The 22,706-nt window shown below is 37.2% G+C and overlaps 2 protein-coding genes and 1 pseudogene across 13 annotated transcripts; 1 reads left to right on the top strand and 2 right to left on the bottom strand.

The window, feature by feature from the left end:
- Positions 1-2,207: 2,207 nt before the first annotated feature.
- On the bottom strand, positions 2,208-3,224 carry LOC110888028. The gene has a single exon (XM_022135574.1). It carries the CDS (start codon positions 3,222-3,224, stop codon positions 2,208-2,210), a length of 1,017 nt encoding a protein of 338 aa, XP_021991266.1.
- Positions 3,225-5,212: 1,988 nt separating this feature from the next.
- Positions 5,213-11,115, top strand: LOC110891908 (annotated as a pseudogene).
- Positions 11,116-12,951: 1,836 nt separating this feature from the next.
- On the bottom strand, positions 12,952-22,706 carry LOC110889964 (trafficking protein particle complex subunit 3). Of its 12 annotated transcripts, none has more exons than XR_004872319.1 (9): positions 22,532-22,699; positions 22,358-22,421; positions 22,089-22,186; positions 21,903-22,002; positions 19,861-20,043; positions 17,294-17,360; positions 13,754-14,379; positions 13,471-13,660; positions 13,078-13,217 (listed from the first exon to the last, which is right to left on the bottom strand). XR_004872319.1 is itself a non-coding variant. In XM_035979694.1 (7 exons), the coding sequence occupies exons 2-7, from the start codon at positions 22,412-22,414 to the stop codon at positions 13,095-13,097; spliced, it is 654 nt and encodes a 217-aa protein (XP_035835587.1). In that variant the 5' UTR covers positions 22,415-22,421; positions 22,532-22,700; the 3' UTR covers positions 12,952-13,094. The 12 variants fall into 12 exon arrangements, 5 of the variants coding, with proteins under 5 accessions (XP_035835587.1, XP_021993225.1, XP_035835589.1 ...); XR_004872318.1 differs by adding an exon at positions 13,323-13,369 and having other exon boundaries at positions 13,091-13,217; positions 13,471-14,379; XR_004872317.1 differs by having other exon boundaries at positions 12,952-13,217; positions 13,471-14,379.

Genomic DNA, 22,706 nt, shown 5'->3' on the forward strand with positions numbered 1-22,706 from the left:
GTGATTCGTTGACTGCCTTGACGAAACACAAACAAAGTTAACAAGTCTGTTTCGTCGACATCCATTTGACGAAACAGACCTGTTTCGCCAAGGCCTGCACATTATAAACTGTTTCTGCAAACTGTTGTGCAGAAACAGATGGCACAGATTAACTAAAAACATGACAGATTTACCCTTAGAATGCCACATGCATTGTTTTACGACAAATACATACAAAGAGAGACAAACAAGTCAGACACAAGCGGATAGGAGGATATCCGACTTGGTCGACTGCGAATACAGACTCGATAATTAATAAAGACCGTACAAAATACAAAATCACATAACAAGACAAGTGACAGACACAAAAAGTGTATCAACACCTGTGCGGATGCAATCAAAGGTATGTTTTTCATGTTTTCCATTATGTTCAAACAGAACTGATCCAACATAAAGTTCAAACTAATTCTGTCACAACTAGAAACTAACTTTAACCGATAAAAGTTTCATCGACATATCACATGTAATCATGTATGTACTATAAAAAATTTTAAAAGAATAAATAGTTGTCGCTAACGAATCACCATAGAGCTGATATATTACACAACAAGTAAAACTTATGGTTTTCTAAATATTTATCAATTATTTGTTGAAAAATCTCTGAGGGATCACCCGATGGATAATGGATTGTAAGGATTAGATATTGCATAACATTTCGTTCCAGGTTCTTTAACTTGTTGTTGGGTTTGTGCTACTTTGCGACAAATGATTGTTAGTAATTCGTCACAAAATGTGAAGAAAAGATTTCAAATGAAACTTTTCTACGCTTTTCATTCATTGTCGGTAAAGTCTTCACCCACATACCTTCACCGATTAATTATTGATGATTTCTACCTTTATCAATGTATAACTGGTGTATTTGTATGTCGATGAAAATGCTTAGTATTAGTTTTGTAATAATATATTAATATGTTATTTAAGGGTGGGAGTTGGCTACAAAGTCTATTTTTCCTACAAAGTGTAAAAACTCATAAAACACCACAATCTCAACCATAAAACACACTCAAAAGCCACAAATAGCAAAGTGAAGATTACTAAAACACCATATTTGTAGGGTTTGTGTTGTGTTTTGGATGATAAGGCTTTGATTATTGAATGACTAACATTCGTATGTTTTATGTTGATTATCATGTTGTGTTTTATATTCATGGTTCTACGATGGTGTGTTTGAAGTTTTTATGGACTGTTAGGGTTTGGATATTGTGTTTTAATGATCTTTACTCTGTTATTTGTGAGTTTTGAGTGTGTTTTATGGCTAAATTTAGCATTATCACTATAAAATATATTAATAACCACAATGTATATAAATAAAATACCAAAATGTATATTACAAAAATACTCAAATACATAGATAACAAAAATAGTGTATGCCAATAATTGATACATCATATATACCTATTTAAAAATAATTAAAGAGATTATACCGGGTATACTATCGGGTAAATGAATACACTTTATCGAGTAATCAGGTCGGGTAAACGGGTATATTACCAAATCCCAAACCTACGAATAAAATAAAACCTTATCCCAAACCCGGTTCCATGCCCAATTACCCGACCCAAAACCTATCCCATATGTGTTGGGTTTCAGGTTCACCCATCGGGTTCGGATTTAATTGTTATCTCTATCTACTTGTTTATAATTTCTTTAATTATATATTATTAAAATATTATATGTATTTAATTATTAGTTAATTGTTTTTCATTTTAAAATACATATTAAAAAATTGTATGGTTTTATTTTGAAAGGATGAAGTAATATTCACAACAAAAAGTTGTCCCATCATGTCTAAGTTACAACAACAACCATACTCAGTAAATCCCGCTAATAGCAAAGCTAATGGCAGGGTCTGGAAAGGGTGAGATGTAGGCAAACCTTTCCCCTATCGTTGAGGATAGAGATGCTGATTTCACAGAGACCCTCATCTATGTAACAACAAGCACTAAAAGGGTTCGAGAAAACTACCGAGACAAAAGAAGTGGTGAAAGCAAAAACAGTAGTGACGGTAAATATAGCATCATAGAAAAATATACGCATATCCATATACATAACGTATGACAATCATCCTCCAAGACCACTTAATGTGTAGGTAAATCTATAGCCCCTATAACAACGCCCAACCACATCTTACCTAACCCCTAAGACTCCTTAATTTTAATCCTACGTCTTCATGAACTCCTATCTTGGACCATATCCTCTGAGACGTGCATTTCTATCAAATCCTGTCTAATCTGCTCATCCCACGTCAATTTGGGTCTACCTCTGCCCCTCCTTCCATCTACTGTGAGGGTTTCCACTATTCTAACTGGCGCCATTGCTTGCATCCTCTTCACATGCCCAAACCATCTCAATCTTCCCTCCTTAATCTTATCTGATATTCTAGATACCCCTAACCTTTCCCTAAAAACCTCATTTCTTACTCGATCTAACCTTGTGTGACCACGCATCCACCTCAGCATCCTCATCTCTGCTACTTCCATCTTGCATGCTTGTGATTTCTTAATGGCCCAACAATCTGTCCAATATAGCATGGCAGGTCTCACTGCAATCCGATAGAATTTCCCTTTTAATTTAGTTGGGAACCTTGAGTCACACAATATCCCAGTGGTTGCTCTCCACCTACACCAGCCAACATGAATACGGTGAGCTACATCGCCATCTAACTCCCTGTCTCTTTGTGCAAACGATCCAAAATACTTGAACTTAGTTGCTTCCGGAACAACCTGACCTTCAATGGTGATTTGAGTGTCTTCGAAACCCCCCGCATCATTGAAATCACAGTAAAGGTACTCAGTCTTCGACCGACTGATCTTTAACCCATTGTCTTTTAAAGCTACTCGCCAGTCTTCTAACTTCTCATTCAACCTATGTTTAGTCTCTGCAACTAAAACAATATCATCTGCAAAAAGCATGTACCACGGCACTGTCTCCTGAATCGACTTGGACAACTCATCCATGACAATCGTAAAAAGAAATGGGCTCAACACTGACCCTTGGTGGAGTCCTATCTCCACAGGGAAGGAATCGGTATCCCCTACAGGCGCACGAACACTAGTTTCAGTTATATCATACATATCTTTAATTATGTCTATATACTTCCCAGGAACCCCTCTACCCTCCAAAGTATCCCAACTCAGTGTACGCGATACACTGTCATATGCCTTTTCAAGGTCAAAGAAGACCATATGTAGATCTCGCTTTTTCCCTCTATATTTTTTCATCAGTCTCCTTAGAATGTGCATCGCTTCCGTAGTTGATCGCCCAGCCAAGAAACCAAATTGAATTTATGTAAAAAATATTTTATGATGTTTTTGTTTTATGTCTAGGTTTTCATTGACGACTCCATTTAAACACGACAAAAGGCATAGATTTTGCCAGAATATTTAGAAAACGATATACAGACACAACATAGCTACAAAATCAACATCAAATTTCAGGTAATTAATTAAAGAGTAGAGGCTGGATCAAGTTTTCACTTTGAATGCATTGTTTACATGTATTATACAACATTCTGAACTATTTAAGTGAACGTTAAGACAAAATAAAACGAGACAAAAATCTGAACTGTTTAATTAAGTAAACGTTTAGTTCATAGTTTTTTTCAATACAAGTGAAATTTGTCAAACTCATTTGAATTTGATTTAATTCATTAATTGTATTTGAAATTGAATTTTAAACAAATTAGGATCTGTCAGCGAAAATGAAATTTGAAAAAAAAATAGAATTTATCCAAAGAGTTAAAAATTTGTGATTTATTTAGTTAGCAAAAGAATAATATTTTGTTTGTAAATCTCTTAAATTCGGGAGATTGGTGGTGGGGTATAATTGTGGGGTGGTGGTTAGGGATGGCAAAAAAGAAACAATCTGAACCTCATGAGTGAATCCGTTAACTAATGAGAAACCTAAGATTTTCGAGGCGTGTAATAAGATAAGCATTCAGGTATGAGATTTGTTTAGAAATTTTCATGTGGGGTGAGTATGGTTTAGGTGATACTCGTTCACTCGTTCAGTCAATGGAACACGTTTATCATAAAGAAAACCCAAGACTTTCGAGGCGTGTAATAAGATAAGCATTCAGGTATGAGATTTGTTTAGTGGTTCCCATGTTCCTCGCTTTTTTTGGTGTTCCTCATTGAACCCAACCCTAATTGAGTATTTGATATTCAAGTCTAATTTGAGGTGAGTTTGATATCGAGTTTCCAAAGTGTAATTTTTAACCATAGGATAATAACTAGAACACCATATAGCCACAAACGCGATGGGTATTGAGTAATGGGTATGAGAGCATGACGTTGTTGACCGACGTTATCAAAACTCATCTAATACCCCATCCAACGACAACCGTAATGGTGGTGAAGGTGCAGGCAACAAAGACGGTGGCTATGATCGCTATAGCGGTGGTTGGTTTAACATGTGTTGGCAAGCAAAAAAGACAACAGTAACACCGATGGTTTGGTTATAATTTCTCTGATAACTACTGCCATCTAGGCTAGTGCGTGTGTTGCCTCTCTTGTCTATTTGGCGCTTAGGTGATAACACTTTTTTTTTTTCACAATCACCCTACATAGAGGGTGTTTGGGATTACGTTTTAAAGTGATTATTTGATTATTGCGTTTGTAAAACATAAATAATCTAAAAAAGTGTTTGAATGAAAAAGTGATTATCTGCCTCCAAAACGCAGTTTAGGGTTTAGGGTGCAGTTTTGGAGAAGCATGTACCTACATGCTTTTTCAAAACGCACGCAAAATCTATTTTGAAAACCATAATCTATTTTGATAACGCAACACCAAACACCCCATAGTCTAAGCTCTAAATTGAGATTTTATTACGTAAGCGAACTTTAAGTAACTAAACACCTCAAAACACATTATAGTTGAATATTTTTATATTGGAATGAAATAATCAAAATTTAGTTTTCTCGAAGATATCAACATTTATATTTTATAAAATTTGTCAAAAGTCAAACACCATGAAACTACAATACAAAACAACACAAGTTTATCTTTTAAGACTTTGGAGCACTATGGGAATCAAAGATTCCCACTCCTGCATGCCGTTTGTATATAAGTGGCATTTGGTTATCACTATGTTGTATACAAGGAGAAAAAAGTAACCATCAACCGTTTCCACTCTAGACTGCAATTGGAATTGAAGTTGGAGCATAGGAATAGAAATGGGAAACAAGAAAAAAGATGGGATTTTTAGGTTTGCAGAAGGTATTGACAAATTTTTGATGTTTTGGGGCACACTTGGAAGCATTGGAGACGGATTACAAGTACCGTTGACCATGTATGTTCTTAGCGGTATAATTAATGATTACGGAGACCCACATGTTAAAGTCACTCTTTCTACCGTTAATAAGGTAATATTCCACTAGCGTTAGTGACCAGTAGGGGTGTTCATGGGCCGGCTGGTGAAGTCACACCTTTTGAACCAAACCATGATTCACGGACTCAATATTTTTTTATTAAAAAAAAGTTCATTGGCCAGCGCGTTGGTTTAGTTATTATGTTTTTTAAATTAAATGATGATTTACGGTTTCAATAATTTTCAAACCAAGTTCATCGGCCAACGCACTGGTTTAAGGATGTGTTTTCGATCAAACCATGATTCACGTTTCAAGAACTTTTAGACGAAGCTAACAAATGTTTTGTTTTTGTTGCAGTATTCACTTCGATTGATGTATGTTGCGCTTTCAGTTGGTCTATCTGCCTTTGTTGGTATGTTTAGCATTGTTTTAACTATTTAAATCAATTTAATTGTTCAATGACTTTTAGACTCGTGTTTGTGTTTGCAGAAGGACTTTGTTGGGCAAGGACCGCAGAGAGGCAAACTTCGCGTATGAGACTCAAGTACTTGAAATCCGTCCTTAAACAAGACGTTAGTTTCTTCGACACCCAAGATGCGAGTTCCTCCACAACTTATGAAGTTGTTTCAACTATCACGGCTGATTCTAATGCAATCCAAGTCACCATTGGCGAAAAGGTTTTCGTTTATACCAAAACATTTATAGACAATTAGGTGGCAAAATCTAATCTTTTGGTATTGGCCAAGACATGTTAGACATATTGGGTTGATCCTAAACTTTCTTTTTCTTCTCAAAATTAGTAATATACTTTATAAATACTCGGTCAAGTAGATTTTATAATAGTGTAACTTGAATAAAATGATAGGTGAGGTTTTATGTGATAAAATATATTAGCTACCTCAACTAGTAGACATGATTTGAAAACCTAATCAAATCATATGTAAGGATAATTACAGCAAAACTAAATAATATATTGTATATAATATTTATATACATTCAGAATTCATTTTGGACTACATTAGACCCTTTTCATGCTGATTTTTAATATAAGCTTACTCAAACATGATGAATTGATCAATTCATAAGTAACTGGGTCGAAATTACCATCTTGTACAAAAAAAAAAAAAAAAAAAAAAAAAACATCTTGAATCTTCGTTTTAACTAAATTTATTTTCGAAAACAGATTCCGGATACCATCGCCAACTTGTCATGCGTCATCTTCTGCCACATCTTCGCGTTTACACTATCATGGAAACTTACATTATCCGCGATCCCGTTCTCCATTATGTTCCTAGTACCCGCACTCGGAATGAGCAAGCACTTGATGGGCTTAGGCATGGCAATGGTTAAATCGTACGGTACAGCTGGCACTATCGCAGAACAAGCGGTCTCGGCCATAAGAACCGTGTACTCATACGTCGGAGAGCATCAAACAACCGATACGTTTAGCAAAGCGCTTCAAACGACGATGAAGCTAGGAATAAAACAAGGGTTTGCTAGAGGAGTAATGCTGGGAAGCATGGGTATGATTTATATAAATTGGGCGTTTCAGGCTTGGTTTGGATCTATTCTTATTACTAAACATGGAGAAAAAGGTGGTGATGTTTTTATAGCTGGGTTTAATGTGCTCATGGGAGGAGTGTAAGTTGCTCTTCTTACTTGACTATCTCCATATAGGTGGTCAAATGTGTGGGTCAAAATGGGGGTCAACCCCTTGCTGCCATAAAAACAAATAAGGGGCCGGTTAACGTACAAGACCATCTTATCATGCGATGCAATCTAGGCTTTCAATTGAACGTAGTGGCACAATAGTAATTAACTTTGCATGATTACGCATGGGTTTGCTTAAACCCTAGTTACGCACTACTTACGCACGATATTTGCATAATTACCCATGGGTTGGGTTAAACCCTAATTACGCACGATATTTGCATAATTATACATGGGCTGGGTTAACCCTAATTACGCACGTTATATTGGTGATCGTGTACCATCGCACGTTAAGAGCCTTTTGTATTTAAACCTTTCACAAACAAATATAACGAGTAAACTCATTTTGACACCTTTTTTCCCTTTTCTAAAAAGACCCATTTTCAACACGAGCCCATTTTGGTATAAACGAGGCACATTAATGCTTTTTAGAACGACCGTTTTGACCAGAACCTGTTTTCACGCCCCGTTTTGACGAATTTAAGATAAAACACAACTCGGAGAAGCCAATTTAGAACTCAAAACTCCTGTAATCTCGCAGGTTTGTCCTGGTCGCACTCCCAGATATTATCGCCATTTTAGAATCGAAAGGCGCTACCACCCGAATAAACAAAATGATTGACAAAAATCCAACTATCGGTTCCGAAGATAAGAAAGGAAAGGCTCTATCATATGTGCGAGGCGAAATCGAATTCAAAGGAATCTACTTTAACTACCCATCAAGGCCCGACACGCCGATCCTACAAGGCTTAACTCTCAAAATACCGGCTAATAAAACCGTTGGTCTTGTTGGCGGTAGTGGTTCGGGAAAATCAACAATTATATCACTAATTCAAAGGTTTTATGATCCCATAGAGGGTGAGATTCTTTTGGATGGACACAAGATAGATAAACTAAATCTAAAATGGTTGAGATCACAAATGGGGTTGGTTAATCAAGAGCCAATTCTGTTTGCAACCTCAATTAAAGAAAACATATTGTTTGGGAAGGAAGGAGCATCTTTTGATGATGTTGTAGCAGCAGCTAAGGATGCTAATGCTCATGACTTCATTGTTAAGTTTCCTGACGGATACGATACTAACGTGAGTTTTCCAGTAACAGGTTCTCACGGTTAAATAAAACACTTGTAAGCATGTAACTTAGGTAATTGTTTATATTGTTTTTATATAACATCATTCCAAACAGGTTGGGCAATTTGGAGTTCAACTATCAGGAGGGCAAAAGCAACGAGTCGCGATCGCTCGAGCACTAATACGAGATCCTAAAATCCTTCTTCTAGACGAAGCAACAAGTGCACTTGACCAGGTGTCGATTGGGTGTCGATTGGGCGAACCAGCATTGTAATAGCACACCGTCTCTCAACAATTAGACGCGCCAGTCTGGTCCATGTGATTCAGTCAGGGAAACTAGTGGAATCAGGCTCACATGACGAGCTCATGCAAATAACCGATGGTCAATACTTCAAAATGGTGCAGTTGCAACAATCGAGCCATGGAACTGAGTTCCAAACCCCACGAAGATCAGTTGCAGCCAGCCCAGCTAGCGTACGATCAAGTGCACCGAGCACCCCGTTAATGAACCCGTTCAGCCCGGCGTTCTCCATGGGTTCACCATATTCGGTTCAGTTCGATGCTTCTAACGACGACTATGATGATAACTTGAAGAAATCGTCTCACCAAACTCCTTCGCAGTTCCGTTTGTTGAAAATGAATGCACCTGAGTGGGTACCGGCGCTATGGGGATGCTTAGGTGCTATAGCGTCCGGTGCGGTTCAACCCATTAACTCGTATTGCGTAGGGGCCGTGATTAATATTTACTTTCAGATTGATCAATCTACCATCGTTAAACACGTAAGAAGCTACTCGTTTGTGTTGTTAGCTGTTGGCGTGTTGAACTTTTTTTCAAGTGTCATCCAATATTACAATTTTGCTATAATGGGGGAGAAGTTAACCGTGCGTGTACGCGAGAAGCTTCTCGAGAAGATCTTGACTTTTGAAGTCGGGTGGTTTGACCGAGACGAGAACACGAGTGCAGCCGTTTGTGCAATGCTATCATCAGAGGCTAATATGGTTCGGTCACTAGTTGGAGACCGTTTGTCACTGTTAACGCAAGCGGTTTTCAGTGCGGGTTTCGCTTATAGTTTGGGGTTAGTACTGTCATGGAGGTTGACACTTGTGTTATTAATGGCACAACCGTTTTTGATCGGAAGTTTGTACGCTAGAAGAGTTTTAATGAAGAGTTTATCGAGAAAATCTCAAAAGGCGCAAATGGAAGGAAGTCAACTCGCGAGTGAAGCCGTTATCAACCACAGAACGATAACCGCGTTTTCTTCACAAAAAAGGGTAGTTAGTCTTTTTAAGGACACGTTACAAGGCCCAAAAAAGGAGAGTATACGACAATCGTATTACTCAGCGGTCGGGCTTTTCCTATCTCAGTTTTTGACAACAGCCTCAACTACTTTGGCGTTTTGGTATGGTGGTCGGTTATTAATCGAAAAATTAATCGCTCCCGAGCGGCTTTTTCAAGCGTTTTTGGTGTTGTTATTCACAGCATATATAATAGCTGATGCAGGGAGGATGACTAAAGATATATCAAGAGGAAGTGATGCTGTTAGTTCAGTATTTGCAATTCTCGATAGGAAAACCGAGATCGATCCTGATAGTTCACGGGGACGTGATTCTATAAAAGAGAATATCCGGGGTCGGGTGGAGTTAAGAAATGTGTTTTTTGCTTATCCGTCTAGACCGGATCATATGGTGTTTAAAGGATTGAACCTCAAGATAAGGCAAGGAAGTTCTGTCGCACTTGTGGGCCCGAGTGGGTCGGGTAAATCTACCGTCATCGGGTTGATAGAGAGGTTTTACGACCCGTTGAAAGGGACAGTTTTTATTGATGAACAAGACATAAGGGAGTATAACCTAAGAGGATTGAGGTCACATATCGCGTTAGTGAGTCAAGAGCCTACACTTTTTTCAGGTACCATTTTGGAAAACATTGCTTACGGGAAGCCAAACGCTACAGAATCCGAGATCAGGAATGCTGCGATGCTTGCCAATGCTCATGAATTCATTAGGTAAGGACTCTACTCATGTTTATCATAAACTCGGATTGTTAAGCTCGTCAAAGTCAACTATTAGTCCAGTCGCAAATTGGTTAAGTCAGTTTACCTTCGACCATAGTTATTAACAGCGAATAGTGGACAATAGGCATATAAGTATTTTATCAAAATACACTGGTATATTTAAAAAACAAAAAAATCTGCTATTTTATAGGCATATATTACTGCTATTTATATAAAAAAACTAGAATCCCGCTATTTCCATGCTATGGAGGCACTAAAATCAGATTGCGACCTGCAATCGCATCGCCACGCTAGATGCTAAAGCGAGCGTTATTCTCGCTATTAATAACTATGCCTTCGACTAATAGTTGACTTTGACTATCTGAACACGTATACATGTTTATCATATTTGTTTTATTGTGGATGGTAGTGGGATGAAAGACGGGTACGAAACATATTGTGGCGAAAGGGGCGTGCAACTATCGGGGGGTCAGAAACAAAGAATAGCGTTGGCTCGAGCCATTATCAAGAACCCTGCTATTCTATTATTGGATGAGGCAACAAGTGCGCTTGATACCATGTCAGAAAGCTTAGTTCAAGAAGCACTCGAAAAGATGATGAAGGGGCGCACGTGTATTGTGGTGGCCCACCGTCTCTCAACAATACAAAATTCGGATTCCATTTCGGTGATTAATGATGGGAAGGTGGTGGAGCAAGGGTGTCATGCTGATCTTCTGTCTGTAACTGGTGGAGTTTACTGGAATCTTGTGAAAATGCAGGGCGGAAACTCGCCTTTCCGGCAATGAAACATTGTGGCTAAATGAGTTTGGTATAAAATGGTAATCAGATTTGTAAATTTGACATTTAAGAGGTTGGGAAAATGAGGAATTTGATGGAAAATATTAAGGGTGTGAAGAGGTATGCATTGTTGATATGCAAATAGGAGGAAATAATACAGATATTGTAGTTTTGTGCCCATGTTCTGTATGAAACATTTGTGGTCAACAACTTGGGAAATGTCACAATAATTTCATTTGATCTACTTATTTCTTTTAGATTCTTTGATTTGACAAAGGTAAGGCTAATTATATCTGAGCAGTCAGAAGCGCACAAGGTGCTGTCTAGGCGAGGCGCAGCCTAGGTAGGTACCTTAAACACACGTAATGCGAGTTACATGATCCACGTGAAGCAAGTTCCTTGGTCCAGCCATACTCAAAAACCAGCCTGAACAGACGAAAAGTTTAAAACCAACCAGCTGGGACCAGACTAAAGAAGGGTTGAACCGGCCAGCCTTATGGTTGCTTTTCTACACTTGATTCCCTTAATAATGAGGCGTGATCAGGTTCGGATCAATTCGGTTATAGACTAAGAACATACATATAACCGATCAGTGGCGGAACTAGCCCATAAAGTTAGGGGTATCCTAATTTTTTTGTTTTAGGATCAGGGGTATTCTTTATATAACGGAAACGGAGTTGAGAGGTATTTTTACACTACGGAAATGAAGTTAAGGGGTATTTTTACACTACGAAGACGGGGTTGAGGGGTAGCCCGTGCTACCCCTACTAACCTTCTAAGTCCGCCCCTGTAACCGATGCTTTGGTTTTTAGATTTTCATAACCGACTGGTTTCGGTTACCGGAAAAGGTTATTCGGTTAGTTAACCATCGGTGAGTCAAATAAAATACCATATCATAAATCTTTTTAATTTAAAAAACGAAAACCTAAAATGTTGTTTATTAAAGAAAAACTAGAAAAAAAAATTTAGAGGCGGCATTATTTAAAAAAAAGAGTAAAGATTGGTTTTAATTTTTGTTCGATTCAGTTAATTTGGTTATTTATACATATATATAACCAAACCAAAAAAATCATAATTGAACCATGTGTTTCTCAATCGGTTATAACTTATTTTGGTTTCGCTGGGTTATTCGGTTTTTCCTACTCACCTCTATTTTTATACCTGATTCAAAGTAATATAAAAACCAATTTGAATAAAAAACTAATTTTTTTTTTAATTTTTTGGACATTGAATTATAAGAACCCTCCTTTATTAATGGAATTTTACTATGATAAGTTTTTTTTGGACATTGAATTACCAGGCTTTGCCCAGGAGCCAGGACTGGTCTTTGTCTCTTTGAACTGCAACCTACAGAACTAATCGAGCCTACAACCATGCCTAATTTGACTGGGCCTTATCAGTCCGCAAACATGACTAGTTGTACATCAGTAGACTATCCCATAATCCATATATATTTTTACTTTAGGTTGAAATAATATAATGTGCTAATCTATAATAACATATCAATACCAACATATAATAAAAATTACACTATAATAAGAAACCAAATGTATAGCAAACTTAATAGCTTTGGCATACCTCATTAAATTGGAGTGAGAACAAAAAATCACCCCCAATTTGTCCGTCCTTGTTTTCGTGACCCCTGATGCATGGCAACATGAGTCGGGACCCACAAGATCCCGTCTCCTTGTCATTCCCATGAGCGGTGGCGAAGCTTGAGATTTCCGATAGAGGGGGCGGAAGTCACCGGACCTAAAAATTTCTATAAAACCGGGGGTCGAAAACGTATATACCCAAAAATTTCTATACGAAAACTACATATTCTCCACTAGTAAGCAAAAAAGTTCGGGGGGTCAATCGCCCCCTCCTGCCCCTTAAAAGCTTCGCCCATGCCCATGAGTAATCTAAAAGGATGAATCCATCTGTTCACATGCTGGAACCCAGCCCCTTCAGATTTGCCAAAGCAAACATCAACAATCATATAACAATAATAATAACACTAATAGTTATATCCAAATCCTCAAAACAGCAACACTCAAAACAAAACATGTTCTAGCATAATAAAACATAAGTCAAAAGTACTTGAGGAATACGTTATCATTTTATTACAAACCGAAACGGAAATGTAAAAATCATAATGTATATACATTAATAAAGATAACGATTAAAGAAAACATGTTACTCGTCATCTTTGTACGGATATTCCTCTGGAACTTGTTTAAGAAGCTTCACCTGAAACTCAAACGCATCATCTCCTCTAAGCATATCCCTGACCCATGTGACTTCAGTCTTCATCGACACCTACAAACGCGACAAAAAAGTGTTAATAATTTAATGTCACTTTATTCTAAGTTTAATGTGGGAAAAATGTAGGGCTGGTAATTCTGACACGAACACGACACGAACCTACACGAAATTAACAGGTTTCGTGTTTGACCTTAACAGGTTAAAACCTGTTAACATGTTAAAACCCGTTAGTGACCTGTTTATAATTTTAAATTAAAAAATATATCAAATATGTGGGGTGGGGACATGTGGAGTGAGAAGGGTATACCCAAAATTTTGAAATCCATCCTTCACTTCACGCTCCAAAATAACCAAACCCTAATTTCCTAATTCAGTCGCCGCTCACCCCTTCGACCTTCATCGCCTGCCATCCCTTCGACCTTCATCGCCGGCCATCCCTTCGACCTTCATCGCCGCTCATCCCTTCGACCTTCATCATCGGACATTGGCTAATCGACCTTCATCATCGGATAGCGTGAAAACAGCTGGGTTAAGGTAAGACACTTTAATCAGAATCTCGTTTTGTTTAAACAGTTGGGTTAAGGTAAGACCTTCATCATCGGACACTGTCGTGCCTTATGTTTGACCGCCAACTGTTTGATGATATGCTTAATCAGAATCTCGTTTTGTTTTTTGGATATAGTTGCTGTTTCTTGATATATAGATTTTTAGTTAGATTTTTGTTTGACCGCCAACTGAGTTTTTGTTTCTTGATATGTAGATTTTTGTTTCTTGATTAATTCTACTGAAAAAAAATATAATCAATCAGATTAAGAACTCATGTATCGGTTAAAATTAATAACTTGCTTCCAACTCATGTATTGATGGTTGAACTGAGTACAGTTTTCAACATAATTAAACTTGATAATAAGCACTGGAAATGAGAGCAACCAGATTAGAACTACAACTCCTTGTTTGAAAAAGCATTACTTCATATTTATGGAATCTACTTCATTTCAGCTTCTTTCTTTAGTTGACTGACAGTTAAATGTGATAGCTTTTATTTAGATTTGTTTCTTAAATTGTGTTTTGATTTTGGATATACCTGCTGATTTATTAAAGTCATGAGTGATTCACAAAATAATAAAGTCGGGAAGAAGAAGGGCAAAACACCGGTATGTTGTTGGTTTAACTTTGATAGCTTTTCGTTCAATTTCCTTATTAACTTTTTGAGTAACTTTATGTATTTTTTTTCTCTATTGTAGACGGATATGGATTCTATCAAAGTCAACCTAGAAAATGATAGCACCATGTTGTAGACGGATATGGATTCTAACAAATGTGGTCATGTTCTCATGCTTGATACTAAGCAAGGTACGGGAAATTTTACTCGACATATATCAAGCTGCTATGGTACTACTTAATAAAGATGTTGGGCAAATGCTTTTAGATACTGACATGAAGTTAAAGAAGATACTGACATGAAGTTAGAGACATCTAGTTTTAGTCAAAATACATTTCGTGAAATGCTTGTAGCTGCAATTGTGATGCATGAGTTGCCTTTGTAGACTATAAGGCATTTAGGGATTTGTTTAAGTATTTGCAACCCGATATGAATATCATATCTAGAAATACGATAAAATCAGATATACTGAAAATGTATAAGAAAGAAAAGGAAAAGGTGAAAGAGATGCTTATGAAATCACCTGGCAGATTATGTCTAACTTCAGATTTATGGACTTCTATTGCTTTATGGACTTCTATTGCTACTGATGGGTATTTAGCAATTACTGTTTATTTTATGGATAAAGATTGGATTTTTCAAAAAAGAGTTCTATCAATTTCTTTTATGACACCACCTCATAAATGTGGCCGGTGATGATAGAAGGGATGATCCAACACATGTTTCAAATGTAAGTAAAGAGGTTGAGGACACAATGAATGATTCTACACATGCCTATGGAATGAGCGCAAGGCAATTTATTTATATATTGTTTTTAATTATTGACTAACTAATTTCCTAATATTTTTTTAGGATTTTGATCAATTTCAAAGTAAAGATTTTACAATTAATAAAAAATCAGAATTGCAAATGTATTTGGAGGAGTCAAGGGTTGACAGAAGCTGCGAACTTGATGTGTTGGCTTTTTGGAAAGCCAATGAGTTTAGATATCCCGCACTTGCGAGAATGGCAAGAGACTCTTTGACCATTCCGGTATCTACTGTCACATCAGAGTCTACTTTCAGTGCAAGTGGAAGAGTACTTAATGAACATCGAAGTTCACTTAGCAAAGATACCGTTGAGGCTCCATATGCACAAAAGATTGGTTATTTGGAGATTACTGTAATGTCTTTTCTCTTGATTTTTCTATGTTTTTTTTTTGCACGGTATTCTATTAAGGTTATTATGTATATTTGTTTGTACTTCGTAGGTTCGAACCAAGTTAGTGTAGATGAGCTCACAGAAGATATAATGTTGCTTGACATTAGCTGTGAATCAGATGCTTCAAATTATGTGAACAATCCTAAGGTATCCACTCCAAATGCTTCTAAGTAGTGTTGCTTGTTAAAAATCAGAGAACATCCTAAGGTACCCACTTCAAAATCAGAGAACTTCGTGTTCTCTGATTTTTAACAAGCAACACTACTTGAAGCATTTGGAGTGGATACCTTAGGATTATTCACAGAATTTGAAGCATCTGATTCACGGCTAATGTCAAGCGACATCATATCTTTTGTGAGCTCATCTACAGTAACTTGGTTCGAACCTACAAAGTACAAACAAATATACATAATAACATTAATAGAATACTATGCAAAAAAAACATAGAAAAATCAAGAGAAAAGACATTACAGTAATCTCCAAATAACCAATCTTTTGTGCATACGAGAGCCTCAACGGTATCTGTGCTAAGTGAACTTCGATGTTCATCAAGTACTCTTCCACTTGCACTGAATGTAGACTCTGATGCGACAGTAGATACCGGAATGGTCATAAAGTCTCTTGCCATTCTCGCAAGTGCGGGATATCTAAACTCATTGGCTTTCCAAAAAGCTAACACATCAAGTTCACAGCTTCTATCAACCCTTAACTCCTCTTAATACATTTGTAATTCTGATCTTTTGTTAATTGTAAAATCTTTACTTTGAAATTGATCAAAATCCTAAGAAAAAATTTGGAAATTAGTTAGTCAATAATTAAACACAATATCTAAATAAATTACCTTAAGTCTTGCGCTCATTCCACAGGCATGTGTAGAATCATCCATTGTGTCCTCAACCTCTTTACTTGCATTTAAAGCACGTGTTATATCATCCCTTCTATTATCACCGGCCACATTTATGAGGTGGTGGCATAAAAGAAAATGATAAAACTCTTTTTTGCAAAATCCAATCTTTATCCATAAAATAAACAGTAATTGCTAAATACCCATCAGTAGCAATAGAAGTCCATAAATCTGAAGTTAGACATAATCTGCCAGGTGATTCCATAAGCATCCCTTTCACCTTTTCCTTTTCTTTCTTATACATTTTCAGTATATCTGATTTTACCGTATTTCTAGATATGATATTCACATCGGGTTGCAAATACTTAAACAAATCCCTAAATGCCTTATAGTCTACAAATGACAAAGGCAACTCATGTATCACAATTGCAGCTACAAGCATTTCACGAAATGTATTTTGACTAAAACTAGATGTCTTTAACCTCATGTCAGTATTTAAAAGCATTTGACCAACATCTTTATAAGTAGTACCAAAGCAGCTTGATATATGTCGAGTAAAATTTCTCGTACCTTGCTTACTATCAAACATGAGAACATGATCACATTTGTTGCACTTTGATGGAACCTTTCCGCCTAAAGCTTTGTTTTGTTGTTTGGTAAAGTAATGCCAAACAACTGGTCTTTCCTTTCGCGATCTCTTTGCCTTGGGTTTTCTAACACCACTATCATTTTTATCCTCTACCTCCACAGAGCCAACTTCATCATCTTCCAAATCCAAATTCGTAGTGCTACCATTTTCTAGGTCGACTTTGATAGAATCAGAATCCATATCCATCTACAATATAGAAAAAAATACATAAAGTTACTCAAAAAGTTAATAAGTAAATTGAACGAAAAGCTATCAAAGTTAAACCAACAACATACTGATGTTTTGCCCGTCTTCTTCCCGACTTTATTTTGTGAATCACTCATGACTTTAATAAATCAGCAACTATATCCAAAAACAAAACACAATTTAAGAAACAAATCTAAATAAAAGCTATCACATTTAACTGCCAGTCCTATGTTGTCAAAGACGCAAGGCGCAGGCGAGGCGCATTGGCCTCGCCCGGAGCCTAGGCGCAAGGCGCAAAAAAAGCGTGGGCTTTTTTAAGAAAAGCGCACACAGAGAAAAAAATATAAAAAATATGTTATGCTTTGAAAATAAATAAGATTCCACATATAAATTTAAAAAAACTATTATATATGTCATTTAAGATCATGGAGCTAATAGTTAGTAGCAAAAGTTTAGGGCTTATATGTTGTAAGTTTTGGGTGTGTGAATAAAAGACTCAAAAGGTGGTAAATACTTTGTCCCACATTGGTGTGGGAACAAAGTGAGTGGTTATTTATAAGGTAAAGCCTTTACTACTCTATTGTAGCTTTATGACATGTTTTACCACAAGTCCTACCCGCGCACAGGGGGGGGGGGTGCAAAACTGAGTTTCTGAGCTGGAATTTGGTTGAACTCATGCGTGCCCGCACCTGCGGACACGAATGCAGCTCCGAAAAACCTGGGGCCGCGTGAGGCAGTTTTTTATATGCACTTAGTTTCGTTTTTTTCCTGTTTTCTTTTTCTGCTTATGCGCTGCGCCTCAGACCGTTTTTTCCAAAAAAACCCATTTTTGTGCCTAGGCTGCCACCAGGCGCTATAGGTGCGCCTAGGCGCGCGCTTTTTGCGCTTTTGACAACATAGTGCCAGTCAACTAAAGAAAGAAACTGAAATGAAGTAGATTCCATAAACGTGAAGTAATGCTTTTCCAAACAAGGAGTTTTAGTTCTAATCTGTTGCTCTCATTTCCGGTGCTTATTATCAAGTTTAATTATGTTGAAAACTATACTCAGGTCAACCACCAATACATGAGTTAGAAGCAAGCTCTTAATTTTAACCAATACATGAGTGTTCTTAATCTGATTAATTATAATTTTTTTCAGTAGAATTAATCAAGAAACAAAAATCTACATATCAAGAAACAAAAACTCAGTTGGCGGTCAAACAAAAATCTAAATAAAAATCTACATATCAAGAAACAGCAACTATATCCAAAAACAAAACGAGATTCTAATTAAGCATATCATCAAACAGTTGGCGGTCAAACATAAGGCACGACAATGTCCGATGATGAAGGTCTTACCTTAACCCAACTGTTTAAACAAAACGAGATTCTGATTAAAGTGTCTTAACCCAACTGTTTTCACGCTATCCGATGATGAAGGTCGAAGAGAAGGTCGATTAGCCAATGTCCGATGATGAAGGTCGAAGGGATGAGCGGCGATGAAGGTCGAAGGGATGGCCAGCGATGAAGGTCAAAGGGGTGAGCGTCAACTGAATTAGGAAATTAAGGTTTGGTTATTTTGGAGCGTGAAGTGAAGGAATGGATTTCAAAATTTTGGGTATACCCTTCTGACTCCACATGTCCCCACCCCACATATTTGATATATTTTTAATTTAAAATTATAAACAGGTCACTAACGGGTCTTAACAGGTTAACGGGTCTTAACAGGTTAACGGGTTTTAACCTGTTTAGACACGAAATTTAAACAGGTTTTATCGTGTCGACCTGTTTAGACCATAGTCACAGAATTCGCTAGGTAACCCACGATTTGCGATCCAGTTCGCACGAGCCCATTCGCGGGACATTCGCGATCCCAAATCGATCCGGATCGCGATTTCGAAGTTGAAATTGGCGTTCCCAAATCATGAACTCAATCTTCTTGCATGCTATTGGGATCGCGAATTGCTTGAATCCGAAACACGTTTACGTATGTTCGGGAACATCGAACCTAACCTGAATATGGAAAATCACTATTTTTGAAAAATCCCTCCAATCTCTATTCTGAACCTAACCTCAATTAATTGTTCACTTTTATCTTAAAACTTGGAAAGTCACCTGATTTGGAGAAGATGAGCGGAAAGAGAGAACAACAGGCAGTTTCTGCCGGCCAGGAAGAGCAGCGGCGCATCCTTTAATCCCTAGGGTTTAGATAAGTTTATGTGTTTTAACATCTTAAACCCTCTATCTTTCAATCTTCACCTAGTTTATATTTAATCCCTAAAACTTATAAACTTTACATAAAAAGTGTAAACTTAGTTTGTTTATTTTAACATTTAACCCTCTTTATCTTTACTAGTTTACATTTTCTCTTTAACCTTATAAATTTATAAAAATAGCATAAAGTTCAACTACTACATCGTACTACATTATACGGTACATCGTACCGGAGCGATCCGAAATGAGCCTACCCCCTCCCGTACCAAATTTTAAGGACCTAGCGAATTGCGATCCCGTTCCACGTTCCCGTACCGGACTGTTCCGCGAACCATGTGACTATGGTTTGGACACGAAACTTGTTAAGGCCAAACACAAAACCTGTTAACTTCGTGTAGGTTCGTGTTGTGTTATCGACTTATCGTGTTCGTGTTAGAATTGCCAGCCCTAGATAAAACATACCATCTCTAAAGCTCCCCTAACAACTCCACTTAGAATGCTACAGTAATTTAAACCTTGGCAGGTGTCTGGAAGCTCGACAAAGTCTACAAGCGGGTTATCCTCCAAAATGAGACTGCAACAAGTTCCCTCTGTATCCCAGTTACTCACGGATGCCGTTACCCCTAAAAACATTTTGAAGCCAACCTGTTTGGAGACATCAATCGAGACCATAAAAATAGGTATCAAAGAACACGTAACTTGGGTTCAACACATATTAATTGAACGATCAAAACACAGAGACAACATATTTCACATTGCAGAAAATAGTTTCTACACACATTGTCACCCAAAAGTCCATAACTCAAGTTCGTAACAATGTTGATAAACTATGCACTGCCCATATAGCCCCAAAATGGGAAAATACACACACATATATATATATATATGTATGGGTGGGATCCGGTACAAATAGCTTTACCGTGTGAGGCACTAGCGTAACTATTACGTGTTCTTTGATTACAGTATAACTACAAGTAATGTAATTAGTTACTATTTACAAAAATGCCACCACGTGTTTTTTTCCTTCGCTTGAATGCTTCGCACCGATAAACCTATTTGTATTAGATACTAACACTATGTATCTCTGTTGTCAAGGCTCACCTAGGCGCACTTTTCAAGTCCAACGCAGCTTTCTCGCTTCGCTTCTAAAGCCCCACTTTCAGGCCCTCGGGCGCATTTTTCAGGCCAAGTTCCAACCAAAAATCATATGAACAGGTTGGAAACAATTATACCAGCCCTAAACAAACCTGAAATCAACCTATAACAACGTAAACTAGCCCTAAACAAACCTGAAATCAACCTATAACAATGTAAACTAGCCCTAAACAAGCCTAAAATATGTCTAAAGCCCCAAAGATTGATTTTTATACTATGTGTCTCGCACTCTCGCTTATAAAAGCCATCATTTTTTAAATGCCTTACGCTGTGGCCCAAGTCTCTCCCTTTGTGCCTTTGACAGCTATACTACAATGATACTATTATATAATGGAGATTGGAGAGAGAACTTAATTTTAAGAATTTTACAACTCTTAATGCACATCTTAAAACGTTTTTTTTTACAGGAAATGAGTCATGGATGCGTGACTGCGTCGAACACGGGATTGGTAATAGGCACAAGAACAAAAAACATTGGATAAAAAATGGTGCGATTCTCTCTGTTTTCAGTAACTTTTCTGATGAGATGCATGGTAGCAATCCTATTGTTTTTTTCCAGGGCTCGTGTGACAATGCTGAGGAAGCGGATAATATCCATAGATCAGATGAGCTACCTGGGTCGACCCGATTGTGCATGGCTGTTTGCTCTTTGTGCAGCTACTTTGTTAACAATAGAAATTTGTGTAAAGTCAAAATTTTCAAGTTGAAAATTCAAAATCGATATGAAGCTTTCCTAAAAATTGAATGATTTGTTTGCTTGTTTTGAGGCTGAAATTTACCGATTTTGACTTTTACCACCTAAGTTGACCGATTCGGGATAATCCGGCCGGTGGACCTCCGATTAGCGCCTAGGTGCCGATTAATCGGCCGCCTAATCCGATTTCTACAACACTGAATAGACATCATAAGTATACTTTTGCATAACTGCAAGTAAAAACTCACATCTTAATTGATTCAACTTTATCTTCTTAAACAGAGAAGCAAAATTGTCATTTACTATTACATGCATTTATCATTACAGGTATCTAAATTCTAAACTAAAATCACATACAACCACTTATTATTTTTTTATTTTTTAAAAAAAGGGCAGGGATATCCAGGTGGCAGGTGTAACCCCTTTTGAAGGTATGGCTTCTGGTGTTCACTGTCCCGTGACGCGTGTGGGGTATAACAAGCTTAACAGATCAAATAAGTACCTTGTTGGGTGTTAATCACCCAACAAACCTATGTAATTTTCAAGCTTTAAAGCACCGCATTGTAAATTGTTACCGCCGCCGCATCGTGCGGGTTTCCTACTAGTATACACACACACAAACATATAAACAGGACAAGAGAGAAGATAACAATACCTTGGCAATGACTTCAGCGGTTTCCCTAAAATCAACACATCTAGTCACATTAGATTTCGCAAGAAACTCATCGATCAGCCGGATTCCAATATTGTAACCCCTAATCAAACAAAAAACAACTGAACCTAAACTCATCAGTAGACATAAAGTTTAAAATTAAACAAATTTGCATTCTAAAACACATACATTTGATCAAGCTGCTTATTAACTTCCTCAACCTCTTCCAGATCTGTAAGCAACTGTCGCACTATCGCTCCATACGTCAAAGTAAACAACTCAGCGTTCTACAAACAATAATAATTAACAAATCACGACACAAATTTCAAAACCTAAACACAAATTGAGTACAAAGATAATCCTAAATTAAAAAAATCCTGAAATATCGGTAATAGATAATCCTAAATTAAAAAAATCAGGCTCAACGTTGGCGAATATAGTTAATCCTGAAACATTACCACACGCTCAAAGTTGGCGAATATAGCATCACCGGATCTAGGAACAACGGGAGCCATTGAAAGTCTAATTTATAATTACAAAGTTCAACATTAATATTAATATTTTTATAAGAAAAAGTGAAATTTGAATAGTAATGAAAAGTGAGATCGTTAAATTAGGTTAAATAAATATACCTGGACGGTGCCGGAGATATTTAAAACGCTGATATCAGATCGGACGATTGGTTTTGCAGGTGGAGAGTGCAATTGAGGGAAATTGTGAGGATGCAGCGAAGAGAGTACAGTAGGACAAACGTCGATGGATATTAGTCAGATTACGACGTCGTTTTGTTTTTGTTGCTTGCTTGGG

The sequence above is a fragment of the Helianthus annuus genome, chromosome 11 (assembly GCF_002127325.2).
Source record: "Helianthus annuus cultivar XRQ/B chromosome 11, HanXRQr2.0-SUNRISE, whole genome shotgun sequence".
NCBI lineage: Eukaryota > Viridiplantae > Streptophyta > Magnoliopsida > Asterales > Asteraceae > Helianthus > Helianthus annuus.